Below are 15,966 nucleotides of genomic sequence, written 5' to 3'. Positions count from 1 at the left end.
GGTTAGAAGGGGGCAACACCCGGACTCCCTCCTAATTACATCCAGTGATGGGATTCTCTCGCAAAGCGACGGATCTCTCCTTGGGAGGATGACAGAAACCAGCCCTGGCTTCCGAGCCGGGCGGCCTGGATCGATGCATTTTCAGAGCGTGTTTTGAAAACGCGTCGAGGAGGAGCGTGGCCTAGAGGAAGACCTCAGGGCTGGGGGTCAGAGGAGCAGGGGTCTCGAATCCCGGCCCTGCCACGTATGAGCTCCTTGTGGGCGGGGCGTGGGTCCGTTTACCGCTATACTGGACTCTCCCAAGCGCTTCGTAAAGTGCACACAGTAAGCGCTCAGTAAACATGACTGAACTGGACCGAATGGTCTCCTGTGTGATAATACCCACTCAACTCCTCTGGCTCAGTTTCCTCACCTGCAAAATGGGCGTTCGATACCTACTCTTCCTCCTACTTAGACTGTGAGCCCCCAGTGGACATAGACTCTGTCCAACCTGATGATCTTGCGTCTACCCCAGCGCTCGGTAAGGGGCTTGGCACACAGTAAAGCGCTTAACAAATGCCACTATTGTTAATAACAATAATTTAAAAATTAGAGAAATCAGCGGTCCGAAAACTACATACAGTTTCAAAAAAAAAAAAAATGATTCAAGGTGGGCAAGTAATGGGTTTACTGACAGATTTTGGGATGAGAGTGGTAAATAAGAGAGTCATTTTAGGATGGCAGTGCGGCTCTTACAGATGATCCCCTTTCCTCAAGAGATATACACTGTGTGTTTATTTTGTCATGAATTCCAAGAATCAGAGATCAAAGGGACTTGACAGCACGAAAGCAAATTACAAGGTCTTAGAGAAAATTTTCTAGTCGCACGATGAATCCATTTTACCAGTACTTTATCTTTTTGGGGTTTTATAACCTGCCACACTTCTCCCGTCTCCATGGAATCTCTTACTCCCCCCAAGTACGCAGTAAAGGATCATCTGTGTTATGTCACAACCGTATCACACCTGAAAAAACTTGAGACAATCTGACTGGCTAAGTACATTTCTAGACATGAATTGCAGCGCAAATGAATTCATCGACAAAGAAACTAAGGGTTAGTGGGTTAAGCATTATGACAAGTTACCAGAGAGCTGTAGGGACACATAACCAACTCTCTGAAATCCTGACAGGTGGTTAACATAAAAAAAGTAAACTAAGCACTTGCTAGGCACTTAGTATGTGTCCGAAATTGCGCTAAGCACTGGGGTAGATGCCAGCTAATTGGGTTGGTTGGACAGTCCATGTTCCACACAGTACTCATAACCTTAACTCCTTCGTTACGGATGAGGCAGCTGAGGCCCAGAGAAGTGAAGTGACTTGCCCACGGTCACACAGCAGACAAGGGGCGGAGCCACAATTAGAACCCAGGTCCTTCTGGTTCCCGGGCCTGGGCTTCTGGCCCCACTGCTTCTCTCCGGGGGGCCCTTCTGTTTGGTTACTGGGTGGGAAAAGTAGGAAGGAGCCCCCTTGGACAGAATCCCAGGATTCCACCGAAGAGGGCTTCCTAGCCCTGGGATTCTTCCAAGCCTGAAATCTCGTTGCACCACTTGGAATGGGTGGAGTTTCTCACCGCAGCCGAGTTTCTTACCCTTTGGAGCTCCGCATCTGGATCGGGGTGCCCTCTGCAGGAGACGCTGCCGGATTTTCCTCTAGCTCTTCTTTCTCTCGCTTTCGATCCCGTTCGTCGGCCTCCATCTCCTTTTCTCTGTCACGCAGTCTTTTCTGCAGTGCGCTTCCCCTGAACAAGTGAGAGACCAAATATACGAGATGTTGCTGACACACACACATCTGCCCCCTCCACCGACTTCCCCAAGGGATTTTTCACAACAATATAAAACCAAAGGGTAGGATAATAATAATTATGGCATTTGTTAAGCGCTTACTCTGTGCCAGGGAGTGGGATCGACGCAAGCAGATCAGGTTGGACAAAGTCCCCGTCCCACGTGGGGCTCACACTTAATCCCCAGTTTACAGATGAGGCCCGGAGAAGTGAAGTGACTTGCCCAAGGTCACACAGCAGACAAGCGGCAGAGCCGGGATCAGAACTCATGACCTTCTGACTCCAGGCCCGGTCTCTAGCCACTATGCCATGCTGCTTCCCATGAACCACTGTCAATAATTTACCCTTTTCACATCGGCTAAATTGCTCCATCAAAGAAAAAAAAATTTGTTCTGCCGCCTACAGCGTCTCAACGAGGCCGAGTTTCCACCTCCACCTCATTAGCAAAACTCAAATGATCTTTATTTCTGATACAGAGGGCTAAGTTAGACAAAATGAAGGGAAATGGCCCGCAATTCAATCAAAGCACTGCACGGAACATCGTATTTCTACGAAGAGCCTCCGATCTTTGATTTAGTAACTTGGGCAGCGGAGTAGATTTTCATTTACGCTACAGAAGGGGAAGGCATTCAAGAGATTCACTGTCCTTCAGGGTGCGAAAAGGATTTGCTAGACTCTATACCGCCTGTTTCCTGATTCCATTACCAGAATGTTTATCTCCACGGAGGGAAGGGTGCAGTCGATTCGTTCCCTGGACTCACCACCTAATCCCAGAGTCCCAACGGCTCAACAAACAGTAGAGATATATCAATCACTTCCTCATCCCCCCTCAATCCTCAGCCCCACCGCATTTATGCCGTATGTGTAATTTATTTATTTCTCTTAATGTCTCTCTCCCCCTCAAGACTCTAAGCTCCTGATGGGCAGGGAATGTATCTGTTGTTCTGCTGCACTCTCCCACTGCGCCCTGCTCGCAGAAAGCGCTCAACAAATACTACGAGTGACTGAGTCGGTCCAGAGGGCCCCAGCGTCGGCTTACCTATAATATTTAGGATCATCTCGGTCATCGTCGTAATCTTCCAAAACTTTTTAGTCGTTTGGCTTCTTTAGCCTTTAAGAGAGAACGTTAAACATGAGCACGGTTTTCAGGCGAGCCTCCCTCTGAGACTCCGATGAGTGGCATTTCAGAGCCTTACATTCCACACAGGCTGGGTTCAGGTAATAATAATAGTGGTATTTGTTGAGTGCTTACCATGTGCCAGGCACTGTACTAAGCATTGGGGTGGACACAGGGAAATCGGGTTGGACTGGGTCCCCGTCCCACGTGGGGCTCACCGTCTTCATCCCCATTTTTCAGATGAGGGATATGAGGCCCAGAGAAGTGAACTGACTTGCCCGAGGTCGCACAGCAGCCAAGTGGCGGAGCTGGGATTAGAACCCAGGTCCGTAATACCCAAGGGTCTCAGATGCCCTCCTCCTTGAGAGCACGCTTCAGAAAAAGCCTGCTTTGACTCTAGCCCCCTCCAGAGCGGTTATTTCCAACTGACACGGAGGACCACAACTTTTTCCAGAAGACGGAAGAGGCTCACTGCTCTGGTCGTTTTACTAACGGGGCAAATGAGGTCTCCTTTGCCAGAGAAGTAAGAGAGAGTACTTAAGTAAGTAAGTAAGTATGCTCTCCTCCCTACTTTCCTACCGTAAGCAAAGTCAGAAATAGACCAGAGTTTTGAGTTTTATGGTAGTGAGTGGGCTTGGAAGTCACTTATTAGAAAAGGGGAGGCAGGAAGCCCTCTTTATTAACCTCTATCATTCTCAGTGAGCGAACAATTCCTTTTAGAGTTTCCCGCTTCCTACTCCGGAAACTAACTGAAAATACAACAGATAGCACAGCAGCTCGGGCACATACTATGGCTGTATTTTGGGGTTTTCTTTTTTAAAGTACTTGTTAAGCTCACACTATGTGCCAGGCACTTTACTGAGCACTGGGGTATGAGCTAATGAGGCTGGACCCAGTCCATGTCCCACCTGGGGCTCACGCTCTCATCCCCATTTTACAGATGAGGGAGTTGAGGCCCAGAGAGGCGACGTGACTTTTCCCTTCACGTCTTTACCCGTTTCGCCCACTGTGTGACAGAATGATTTCAACCCAGGAATTAGAATGGTACCCAGAGAGACTCTCCACCTCTCCGTACAGCGAAACCCCCTTCTTCCCCCGCCTAGAGGGAGTTGCTTTCTGAGTTAACACTGACGGCGAAGAGGAATCATCCCTCCGAAGAGGAATGGCTTCCGGTTACCACAGCAGGCTGCAGGTCTCCGGAAGTTGGGGTGAGTTTGGAAAAGAGTTCTCACCGTGGGAACTACGGGAGGGCTTGGGGGAGGCAGATTCCAACGGTCCTTCGGAGGTCGGGTCGGGGACCCAGTTCGAACCCCAGAACCGGCTCGGTCCTCCAGGGAGACGGAAGAAGAAAAACCCTCCAAACCCGGAGCCGCATCCGTTCTCTCCCAACTGTTTTCCCAGCCTTGCCTCCCTTAACTCCCACACAGAATCTCCCAGGGCCTCCTAGATGTTTTGTCATCAAGATGACAAACGTGGCCAGGTGGATCGAGCCCGGACCTGGGAGTCAGAGGACCTGGGTTCTCACCCCGACTCCGCCGCCTGCCTGCTGTGCGACCTCGGGCAAGTCACTTTGCGTCTCTGGGCCTCAGTTTCCTCATCGATAAAATGGGGGATTAAGACCGGGGCGGGGACTGCTTCTATTCTGATTCTATCTCCTGGAACTCCCTCCCCCTCCACATAAAGCCAATCTTAACACTTTCTTTGACAGGCCAGATAACTTCAAAACCAAACGATAACTTTACTTCTGGTACGGGAGGTCAAGGAGATTAAAGTGCTCCCTTGGCGAGGGATTCTCCTCAACCTCGTGACTGAACCGCTCCCGATTCCTCAAGCGACCCCCCACGAACTCAGCGTTCTATAAACCGAGATTGATAATTCCCATCTTTACACATTTCTTTTAGGGGTCAGATAACTTCAAAGCCAAATGAAAATATCTACTCCTGGTACTGGAAGCCCAACAAACTAAAGCATGGCCTCTTTCCTTCCTTTCTCTTTACGGGGGTTAAGAAAGGCATAGATCGTTACCATTTCCCTTCGTCTTTCTTCTTCCCTTTCGGCTTCTTTCTCATATTCTCTGGTTTTCTTCCGTTCTCTGATTTCCCAGTTTTTGAGTCGCTGAAAGAAAACACCAAAGCCTTTTAAGATGCTCCCGCAGTATTCGTTCAGTCGTAACAACTGAGCACCTCCCGTGTGCAGAGCACTTCACTGAGCGTTTGGGAGAGTACGATACAACAATAAACAGATTCCCTCCCACATCGAGCTTTTCTATATATGCTTAGACTCTGTTGCTTCCCCCTAGGGGGAACGCATTTTCAGGTCAGTCTTCCCCCGAGAAGCAGGGATGTACTCTACCCTCCTCTCCCGGAGACTTGGTTCACCCCTCTGCACCGAGTAAACTCGCAATGAATGGCACAAATCGGCTGAAAAGCAACGGCTCAGTGGGAGGGGAACCTACTTCTTGATAAGCGGCCTCCTTCTCGCGCAGTTTTCTCTCAAGCTTTCGGCGCTCGTAAGCGTCTTCTTCGTCCTCCTCTCGGTCCCTTTTCTTGTCCTTCTCCCTCTCACGTTCCCGCTCCCGTTCTCGTTCTCTCTCCCGCTCTCGTTCGCGCTCCCGCTCTCTTTCGCGCTCCCGCTCTCGTTCGCGCTCCCGCTCTCGTTCGCGGTCTCTGCTTTTCTCCCTGTGGGATGGGCACAAGGCAGAGATGAAGATGGCGGACAGTCTGATCTCTTATTTTAAAAGCAAAGACGGCTTTCAGAGAGGACGCTGTATTCCCAGGCATTCAAATCAGCAATCGATAATGAGATGTCGCTTGAAGTTTACTCTGAATTCTTGTTCAAGTCCAATGTACGGCCCAAATAACTAAACGGGACTGACGGCCTTCAGGATTCTAGGCCCACATAAAGAACATTACACCGGTGATTCATCCCGGCATGAAAAGGAGACCAAAGAAGAAATGAGACCAAAAGCAGCATGGCATAGTGGATAGAGCACAGAAGTCCGAGAGTCGTGGGTTCTAATCCCAGCTCCGCTACTTGTCTGACGCTAGATCTTGTGCAAGTCACTTGGCTTCACGGTGCTTCAGTTCCCTCATCTATAAAATAGGGATTGAGACTGTGAGCCCCATGTGGGACAGGGACTGGGTCCATCCTGATCAGCTGTATCTATCCCAGACACTCCAACCATGTAAGCACTTTACAAATACCATATTTTTTTAAAAAGTGGATGATTTGGTTGGGAATTTTCATCCGAGACGCAAAAGCCGAGAGGATAAAAATTCAGTGGCTTTCCAGGGAGGGAGAAAAGAGTCTGTCTTGCCAAGGAAGTATGGCTGACGACACGGAATGTCGATACGGTTTGCATTATCATCCGTGAAGCTGAGTGAAAGCTGGGGGCTTGTGCCTACTCCAAGACCCAATTATCGTGGAGGAGGTTAAACTGGTGAAAAGACCGGCTGGCTGTCCTCAAACTTCTTCCTGGACAATCTTCGAGCCTCTAAGCCCTCGGGGGCATCCGAAAGAAGTTAGAGTCTCTGCCCTCGAGGGGCTTGCAATTTAATGGAGGATCAAAAGAGAAGATTTTATTAGAGCAACTCCATCCAGAGAAGGGAAGTGGCGGGGTCTAAGCGGCACAGCCCGGGCCTGGAAGTCGGAAGGAGCTGGGTTCTCAACCCGCCTCCGCCACCCGTCCGCTGGGTGCCCTTGGGCAAGTCTCTGGGTCTCCATTAAGACTGTGAGCCCCACGTGGGGCTGTGCCCAACCTGAGCAAGTTGCACCTACCCCGACGCTCAGTACAGTGCCTGGCAAAGATAACGACGACAACTACTGTGCTGTTTGTTAAGGCCGTGCCGCTTCTAAAATTCACGAGCGTCGTCCGCTTCGCGCTCGGATGGCGAAGGAACTCCCGCGCCCGCACTCACCTCGATCGACTCCGATCCTTGTTGCGATCCGAGCTCCTCTCTCGGTCACGGTCGCGGTCGCGGTCTCTCTCTCGGTCGCGGTCTCTCTCCTTCGTCCGGTCACGATCCCTATCCCGCTCTCGTTCCCGCTCCCGTTCCTTCTCCTTCTCTCGTTCGCGTTCTCTTTCCCTTTCTCGTTCCCGTTCTCGCCTCTCTCGTTCCCTTTCACGTTCCCTCTCTCTTTCTCTCCGTTCTTTTTCAATTTCCTGTCTTTCTTTCTCCTTTTTGCCTTTCTCCTCCTCCAGTTTCTAAAAACCAATGAGAGAACTTTCAGCATTAATCCTCGGGTCAGGGGAAGTCCGATTTTTGTTCTGTTTTCTTTGTCCCCCCCGCCCCGCCCACGGCAATAACGTTCAATATTGGTGCACCCAAACGGCCGGTGCTTCAACGTTCATCTAGGTAGGATACCGGTTTGCGAGAGTGACAAATCCGAGTGGGTCAATCACACAGGTAGATTTCGTGCAAAAACTGAAAAAAATTCTACACAGACCAGCCATCTCCAACCTTGGGGTGCTGAGAGATTGTACTGTGCGTGCCTGGCCTCTCAGTGAGTGCGGAATGACGAGATATCGGGTAACGGTTCCCAGCTGAGAAACAAGTCTCCAGAGTTGCATTGAACCACGGGGCCCAAGTAAAATGGACAAAATACTTCGTTAGGGCCAACTAAGCAACGGTAAACCCGTTGGCTGTGGATATTAGATCTGCAAAATACAACGACCACACGTCCCCGGCCCGCCCCCGGCCCGCCCCCCACCCCCCGAAAGTACCCTTGCCGGAGTACTTTCAACCACGGGCACACCGCCGCACAGGGCGGCAAATGTCACGGAGAACGTGGCTCTTCCCCTCGCCTGCCCACCCCCCGCCCTGACCGAAGTTCGGCCCATCACAGGGGAGAGCCGCTTTCTCCCCGGGGAAAAACTTTTACTCCCACCAACTACCGGTCAGGTTAGAAGTCGCTCGTGTCATACCAAGCTAAAAGAGGGTTATCTGTTCTGGTTTCACTGGACTCTCTACCGACCGCCAGCCCCCGCTCCCCGCCCAAAATGTATTTATTTAGTTTTCCTTTAAGAAACTGAGAATCCTAACGCTCGGATCTCCTATAAAGACATCGAAAATACATCAACAGAAACACAAATCCATCCTCGGAAGCAATTGTTGCGTGTTAACTTACAGGTGCTCTGCTAGGACATGGGGCCGCCAACTGTAGGTTAACCTTGCCTATAAAGCTATGTTTCTGGGAGGAAGAGCAAGTAAGACGGTTCACAAATAAACCAAATCACAAAGACAGACCAAGTTTGTGTCAGCCTGACAGATTTACCGGTGTGCCACACTGTTTTTACGCATACCCAGAAGAAGAAACCAAAAAGCAAAACGAACCCCCCAAAAGAGAAAGGAAAAACAAAAAACCAAAACAAAACAAAAAAAAAAACAACCCCAAAACAGGAAAAAAAATTCAGTCACATGTTCATCCCTTTGGCTACATGTTTAGTGCCACTGAAATGAAATTAAAACGGGAACAGTAAAATGTGCAGTTTTTTTTTCTTTCATAGTAAATCACGTAGAATGACTTTAAAAAAAGCAATCTTACCTGGTGTATCGTCCTTCTTGCCAGTGGATCAGAGAACTGACGGGAGGGGTAGGGAAATAGAGCTAAATCACAAGAGACCAATATATCCAGCTACTGTGCCAGCCTGGGTTACCATAAAATTCAGGCAAAGCCAGCAGTGAATACATGGACATTACGAAGGAAAGACAGAGATGGAGAAGGAGGAGAACTGACAGCGACAGACAGAACTGATCACACTGGGAAGGGGACGGGGTGGGGAAATACTGAAAACTGGGCCTTCTGATTCAGGTTCTAATAAACTGAAACTTTCCAGGAGGTGCGCTATGATACCACGCCAACTCTGGAGCCAACTTACCTCTATTTCGTATACTTATTAAGAAACATGTTTCTACTGAGGTGGTCGATACTTACAGATTATTTTAGCTGTTCCACTAGTAATTTCTTTGGTAGGATTCCGGGATTTTTTTCCTCATCAAAACCTACTCCATTCGTGGAGCCAATCGGTTCACGATTTACTCTCGGTTTGGGGCCTTTCCGGCCTCTGCCTCACAGGCGTCGGGAACGAAAAGTTTTGTTCTTTCGACGCTGAGGGGAGGCGGAACTGGGAAATCCAATTCCCGCTCCAAAGCTTATCTACGGGGGGACGGGGGAGGGGAGGCGGGATTTCTCTAAGTCTATGGGAAGGAGGGTAGGAGGAGAAGAAGGAAAGGAATCGGACCAACGCAAATCAAGAACAGAAAGGGACAGGTCAATATAGAATCGTAAATCTTACCTTGTGCTCTCTTCAGACTCGTCCGTACTGTAAATGGACGCCCCCTGTCACTCTGATACCCTGACAGGCTGTGGTTATTTTAATAAACTCATACCAAAACATGCAAAGGTTCACTGAGCTCATCTTTACCCACTCCAACCCCGATAAAAAAGGAAGCGCCGTTTCGCTGGGTCGCTTTGAGGAAACCCCAAATCTTCCCCGATACAATAAGGTCGAAGGCAGTTCCCCGCCTGACAGCTTCTCAAACCCTGAAGCAGAACGCTTTCGGGGTTTGCGCTTCTTTTTTTCCTCCCCTCACTTAAAACCACGTGATATCTTCTGAACGTACCAGTGACATGGCAAGGCTCATTGAGGAAGTAAAGGACGACTCTAAGACTAAAAAGCCAAAAAAGGGGTGGGGGGAGGGGGAGGATCTGTACACAAGCACCTCTACCACCACCCTCTCCTCCTTCCTCGGTTTCCCAAGTTCAAATGCTGAACTTGGTCAGAAAACCTCTCCTCAGACCGTTTCACACTGACTTGTGCCCCGTTACCAAAACGTCCTAGGGGAGGAAAATAAGCCGCGTCTCTAGCCACGCTGAACTGCCGAGAAAGCACCGTAAACACGAGGCAGATCGGGGTGGCCGAGATACGGCAGAAGACTGACGTGGCGCGAGGGCTCTGGGAGTTTGAACCTTTCGCTCCACGTCCGTTTTGGAGTTTCGAAATAGAAGAGATAATAATAATAAAAAAAACACGACGACGGAAGGGGAGAAAACGAAACGTCACCGCGGTGACGTTGCCCCGGGACGAGGCCGCTCCGTCTTGAAGGGAAACAACTAATACCTACAACGTTTAAGAACACTCCACGCGGGGTCTGCGTTTCACAGTCCGCTGGCAGAGCCTTCGGGGGAAAAAACCCAGCGGATCCCAAGGATATTGGGAGAAGCTCGACAGGCAAGACTCAGAAGCGAGACTTCATCAATGATCGATTCCAAGCCAGTTGCCCCTTTGCATATTTTTCTGAGGGGGCATCCATAAATATAATAAAAAACAGAAGCTCATACTTACATCCTATTCCTTGTTACTTTCCAAGCTGAGTTTCATCTTGCATTAGTCACCATATGATCTCTATCATAATGGTGGGGGTCAATGAATAGATTAGCTTTATGGGAATTTACAGTTCTTCCATGCATCTAAATTTTGGTAAGTCTGGTAACCACTGACCTATTTTTTAAAAATCTTCCCCCTCTCAACTTAAAGCTAGTCTAATTAAAAAAAAAAAACCCTTAAAAGTTTTTAACTTCATAGAAGACTCTCCTCGTGGTTACGCTATACCAATTGCCCGTCTTCAAAACGCTAAAGTGTTTGTCAAATTACCGTCCCCTTGAGGCTTAGGCTTAAAGATCTGACCGTGGTGTTTGGGTTGAAATATAAGAAAACACAAATCACCTCTTCTTTTTCTGTTTTCCCCCAAACTAAAGTGAAATGACTGAAGAACACCCAATAAGCAGCAGCTAAAAAAGCTAAGCGCTTTAATGCTGACCGCCTCCTTTCATGTGGCTTTGCTATTTTCCTCCTTGTTTTCCTAGCCATATAAATATATATATATATTTATAAATCCCGCCTCCTATCAAAAGCATTTTCAACGACAGTCTAATGCAATGGTTGTTTTTAAGTGGTTTCTGTTCTTTTTTTGGATTCTGCAAAAAGTCTAGTTTTGTATCAAGCGCAAAAACAAGAATACTACCTTGTGTGTGTCTCTGAATTTACTGATCTCTCGTGATATCAGGTCCCTTTTGTCTTCTTCCATCTCTATGGCATTTATGTCCTCCTAAAAGACGGGGGTGGGGGGGAGACAGGAGGAAAACATGAAGAGCAATCAGCATCAACGCAGAGGGACGAGAGAAGAGTCAAAGGTTAGAGGATTTTTCTGTACTAGTCTTGTAAGAGATTACAAAAAAAGAAAAAAGATAAAAGAAAAGCCCTTCTGCAGTACCAAACCTGACAATCTGATGTTGATGAGTGGAAAAAATCAGATGGACAAGAGTCACAAATCTGGCAACTAGCAGTATATACAGTCATTATCAAAGCCTCCGATGTAAACGAACCTTGGTGATGAGTGGATAAGGGATCAGTGGGGCCACTGGAAATCTGCGGAAAATCTGCGGAAAAATCCACGGAGATTTTGTTTTTTAAAAATAGAGTTCACGCTACTCTGAAAGGCAACGTTCCGAATCTCTGCCCTGAAAGCAATACTGAACTGCTGCGATAGACAGCATTTCCTTGCCACTAAAAAATCGATTTCACTCGGTCTCCACCCCCGCCCTACCCCACCACGCCGCCCCCTCCCCGGCCCGCCGACCCTCCCTCCCACCCAGGGGAGCCGGGAGGGAACTTGGCCATCTGACACCTGCAGGGATTTCCTCCCGACACCCTCCAGGAAACGAGGGGGACTGACAGGTTCTTCTCCCGGGAGTTCTGGCTTTTCTGGCCTCCCACCCCAGTCCAGAGGTGGATAAGCTTCTGAGGATTGGTCTCCTTCCCCGTGAAGGGGAGGCAAACAAACTGAGGGGGGTCTGAGGGAGGGGGGAGAGAGGACACCAATCCGCCCAGGAGCTTCGAATCCGTCCGGATCTTTGGCGAAGCTCTCGGATCGCGCCCTCTGTCCCACGGCAGAACCGCCCCTTTATAAGACTCGATTGGGGAGAACTAGTCAAGTACGGACGAGAGGGAGTCCGCCACCTGGGAAACCGCTCCGGATCGGGGCCGCCTATCTGAAAAACCTAGTGCGAGGGCTGCTGGGGACCTTCGGGGGACCCCAATCACATAATAATCACGACCGACCTCCCTGTGCTTTTCAAATGGCGTGAGGCTCTGCCCGCACAAGTAACACTCCCCCGGGGCATTAAGATGACAATCCCGCCCGTTCGTTAAATCGTTATATCGTTCGACACCCGTCGGCCCAGAGGAAGACTCTGGAGGGGCGTGAGAGGCTCCGGTTAATCGGGACGTCTTACATCTCGGGCTAGCTGAGACCTAGTACGAGGTAGGGAGGGAGACACCCGAGATACTTGGGGGAGGGAGTGTGTTTCATCTCGCTCTGATAGCTTCTCGCTCAACAGCGTGAGAGTCTGCGGAGGAGGAGAGGGAAAGGAGGAGGAGGAGGAAGCTTAGCAAATTCACTAAAGGAAAGGCAGCTGAAAACAAAAAGGGTCAGTGAAGGATCCTCCGAGAACGAGCCCTGGCTTCCTGCATCATGCCCCTGATAAGGGAATAAGGCCAAATGAGAGAGACCCTTCGGGAGGACGTTGACAGGTGGCCCCGTTCCACTGCAAACCCAAAAAATTCTCAAGCTGGCTCTCTGTCATTTGAGGACGACGCTCCCTCCCCCCAAACCGCCCCTCCATCACACCATTCTCTGACTGAACTGGAAAGGCACGAGCCTCCGCCGTCGTACTGGGCGAGAAACGTCGACCCAATTTCAGATGGCCAAAAAACTAGGAAGCCAGATGTTGAGGCGTGGGACACGCAAGAACATCTGAAAAGGTTTGGTGCATTTAACGGCACCGGGTGGCTTTCGTTCCCCGCTCCCTGCGCGTCGGGAGTCTGGAATTAAAGCAACCGCACGAGATATGGCCGTTGCTTAAAAACCCGACAACCCAAAAGGGAAACTGAATCTGTTTCGGTCCGAAAGCAATAACACATACGTCCTCCTTCTTTTCCTTCTTCTTCTTCCTGGGGTGAGAGTCAGATTCCTGGGAGGGGGCATTAAGCTCGCTGGAGTACTCCCGTATTAATACTTCAATGGCCCCTTTGATGATCTGATCTCTTCTCTTGGTCTCTTCGTCGAGGGCTTCGTCGTCGTCGGTGGTCGTGGTGGTGGCGGCGGTGGTGGTGGCGGTGGTGGTGGAGGGGGGGGTGGTGTGGTGGTGGCGGCGGCGGCGGCGGGCGCCGTGGGGGTGGTGGGGGTGGCCGTGGTGGTGGTGGTGGTGGTGGGGGGGGTGGTCGTCGTGGTCTCCGGCCTGGAGTTCTTGGGAGAGACAAGGCAGATTCAGAGAGATCAGCGGTCCGACCCGACGGACGCCTCGGAAGCGGGCCAGAGCTCCCGTTGGCAGCGGGCGACAGCCAACGTTAGCCATCCTTAAAGAGTGGCCGGGGCCTACTGGTTAGAGCCCGGGAGGCGGGGGGATCTGGGTTCTAATCCCGGCTCCGCCGCACGTCTGCTGTGTGATCAGGGGCGAGTCCCTTCGCTTCCCTGGGCCTCGGTTCCCTCATCTGACGCATGGGGATTCGGGAGGTGAGCCCGCTGTGGGCCGACCTCATTAGCTTGGCTCTACCCCAGTGCTTAAAACAATACCATCGCCATCATCGTCATTAAAATCTGGCAGCAGCGGTGGGTACGCCAGGGCTCCTGAAGTAATTAATAATGTCTGTGGTATGTCAGGCGCTTACTATGTGCCAGGAACTGTACTGAGCACTGGGGTAGATACAGGCTCATCGGGATGAACACAGCCCCTGTCCCACATGGGGCTCGCAGTCTTAATCCCCATTTTCCAGATGCGGGAACCGAGGCCCAGAGAAGTGAAGTGACCCGCCCGAGGTGACCCAGCAGACAAGCGGCGGAGCCGGGATTAGAATCCAGGTCCGAAGGATCAATCCACTAGGCCACGCTGCTTCTGCTTCACCCAGCCAAACAAATGAGCCCATCGCTTAGAATCTAAGTCTAGTTTTCTTAGCCACTGGGTAAGAAATTGCACATACAGAGAGTAGCGAATCACTTTTAATAATGCCGGTATCTGTTAAGCGCCCCTTGATTCTATTTGTCGTGATAATGTCTTGTTTTTGTTCCGTTCTCTTTTGCTCTGCTGTCTGGTCTCCCCTGATTAGACTGTGAGCCCGTTACTGGGCAGGGATTGTCTCTATCTGTTGCCGAATTGTACACTCCAAGCGCTTAGTACAGTGCTCTGCACATAGTAAGCGCTCAATAAATACTATTGAATGAATGAATGAATACTATGTGCCAAGCACTGGAGTAAATACAAGGTAATCGGGTTGTCCCAAGTGGGGCTCACAGTCTCAATCCCCATTTTACAGATGAGGTAACTGAGGCACAGAGGCCTTCATAGGAAGTCAGTCTTGGAGGGGAGGAAATCTAGTGGTCAGCTAGCCCAAGACAGGGAATGGTAAAAAGGATTAGGCAGAGGTACGAAAAACTGGTAAACAGGGATAAATAAGGTTTTAAATCCCAGAGTATGAAACTCGGAGAAGCGGTGTGGGCTACTGGCTAGAGCCCGGGCCCGGGAGTCAGAAGGACCTGGGCTCTCATCCCGGCTCCGCCATTCATCTGCTGGGTGACCTCGGGCAAGTCACTTCACTTCTCTGGCCCTCGGTCACATCCCCAAAATGGAGATTAAGACTGTGACCTCCTGTGGGACAGGGACCGCGTCTAACCTTGATTACCTTGTATCTTCCCTAGAGCTTAGAATGATGCCTGGCACAGAGTTAGCGCTTAACAAATACCACTGAAAAAATAAGTACATAATCCTTAAAGGTCCACATGATTTGCAATACCATCCCCAAGGTTGAATTAACCTGAACGACTGACTGCATGATGGAGCTCAGCAGCCACAGTACTATAGTTCCTTCGACCGAAGGGAAAAATGGGAAATTGATTGCCCAGAGTCTATTATCAATAGAGTTCTGTGATCTTTGGGGATCCCTTTGATATAAACTTGAGTCTTGGCTAACCCTTTCTCCAGCCACCCCACACCCTGCCCCCCTCCAAAAAAAAAAATCAGTCATGTCACATATTTTCGAGAGCAGGGCCAGAGCACAAAAGGATGGAAGAAGATGCAATAATTTGGTCAGGTGATCCCCACTGATTTTTGTTGGGGTGGGGGGTTTCGGCTCGAGGACCATAAATGCTTTAGGGAATCCCTTCCTTTAACCATGAAGACACTGGTGTTAGGGGGAAAAGAAATTCTGTCTTGTTTCTGCATAAATAATGGTATCTGAGAAATATCCACTTCCCTAAGTGCTCAAGAGTAATAATCTTCATCAGTAATAACTTGTCCTCATCTATCTCAGCAGCGACTCCCTGGCCCACATCCCCTTCCTCCTCAAATCCGACAATGCCTCTCCTCATCTTCAAGGCCTCATTGAAGGCCCATCTCCTCCAAGAGGCCTTCCCTGATTTTCCCTTTCTTCCACTCCCTTCTGTGTCTGATTTGCTCCCTTCATTCATCACCCTCGACTCAACCCTGGGCCCTCGGCACTTACATCTCTAACCACAATTTATTTCTATTGATGTCTATCTGCCCTTCTAGACTGCAAACTCTCTGTGGGCATGGAATGTGTGTTATATTGTTGTGTTCTACTCATCCAAGTGCTCGGTGCTCTGCCCTCAGTAAAGGCTCAAAAAATACAATTGATAGAGTGATTGATAGACTACGCAGATAGAGACGGCTAATCTAATTTATTCTGCTTGTAAAGATGTCATCTTTGCAAAAACAAACCAAAACCAAAAAAAGGACAAACTTATCTTAGCTAGTTTTTTGGTTTTTTAAACATTTCTGATTCTTAATCTGATCTCCCAGACAGTCTATACTCTAATCATGAATTCTCAAAAAGAATTCTTCCCTCCCCCAACTGAACCTAGAACCACACAAAACCTGCTTTATGTACACTGTGTACTGATTTTCTACCTAAAAAAGTCCACTCATAGAACCATTTTTTAACGGTATTTGTTAAGCG

General features: G+C 49.5%; 1 protein-coding gene across 1 annotated transcript in view; it reads right to left on the bottom strand.

Moving 5' to 3' along the window:
* RBM25 (RNA binding motif protein 25) overlaps nucleotides 1–15,966 on the bottom strand; it is a 43,475-nt gene that overhangs the window by 9,302 nt on the left and 18,207 nt on the right. Inside the window, 11 exon segments of the mRNA XM_029080194.2 lie at nucleotides 1,628–1,664; nucleotides 1,666–1,682; nucleotides 1,684–1,777; nucleotides 2,859–2,900; nucleotides 2,902–2,930; nucleotides 4,962–5,051; nucleotides 5,392–5,614; nucleotides 6,854–7,140; nucleotides 10,961–11,044; nucleotides 11,322–11,375; nucleotides 12,921–13,113. Of these exon segments, the coding sequence (XP_028936027.1) occupies nucleotides 1,628–1,664; nucleotides 1,666–1,682; nucleotides 1,684–1,777; nucleotides 2,859–2,900; nucleotides 2,902–2,930; nucleotides 4,962–5,051; nucleotides 5,392–5,614; nucleotides 6,854–7,140; nucleotides 10,961–11,044; nucleotides 11,322–11,375; nucleotides 12,921–13,113 (1,150 nt within the window).

The sequence above is a fragment of the Ornithorhynchus anatinus genome, chromosome 1, assembly GCF_004115215.2.
Source record: "Ornithorhynchus anatinus isolate Pmale09 chromosome 1, mOrnAna1.pri.v4, whole genome shotgun sequence".
In the NCBI taxonomy this organism is placed as follows: Eukaryota; Metazoa; Chordata; class Mammalia; order Monotremata; family Ornithorhynchidae; genus Ornithorhynchus; species Ornithorhynchus anatinus.
The sequence above is the reverse complement of the archived record's forward strand: the minus strand, read 5'-3'. Positions and strand labels throughout refer to the sequence as shown.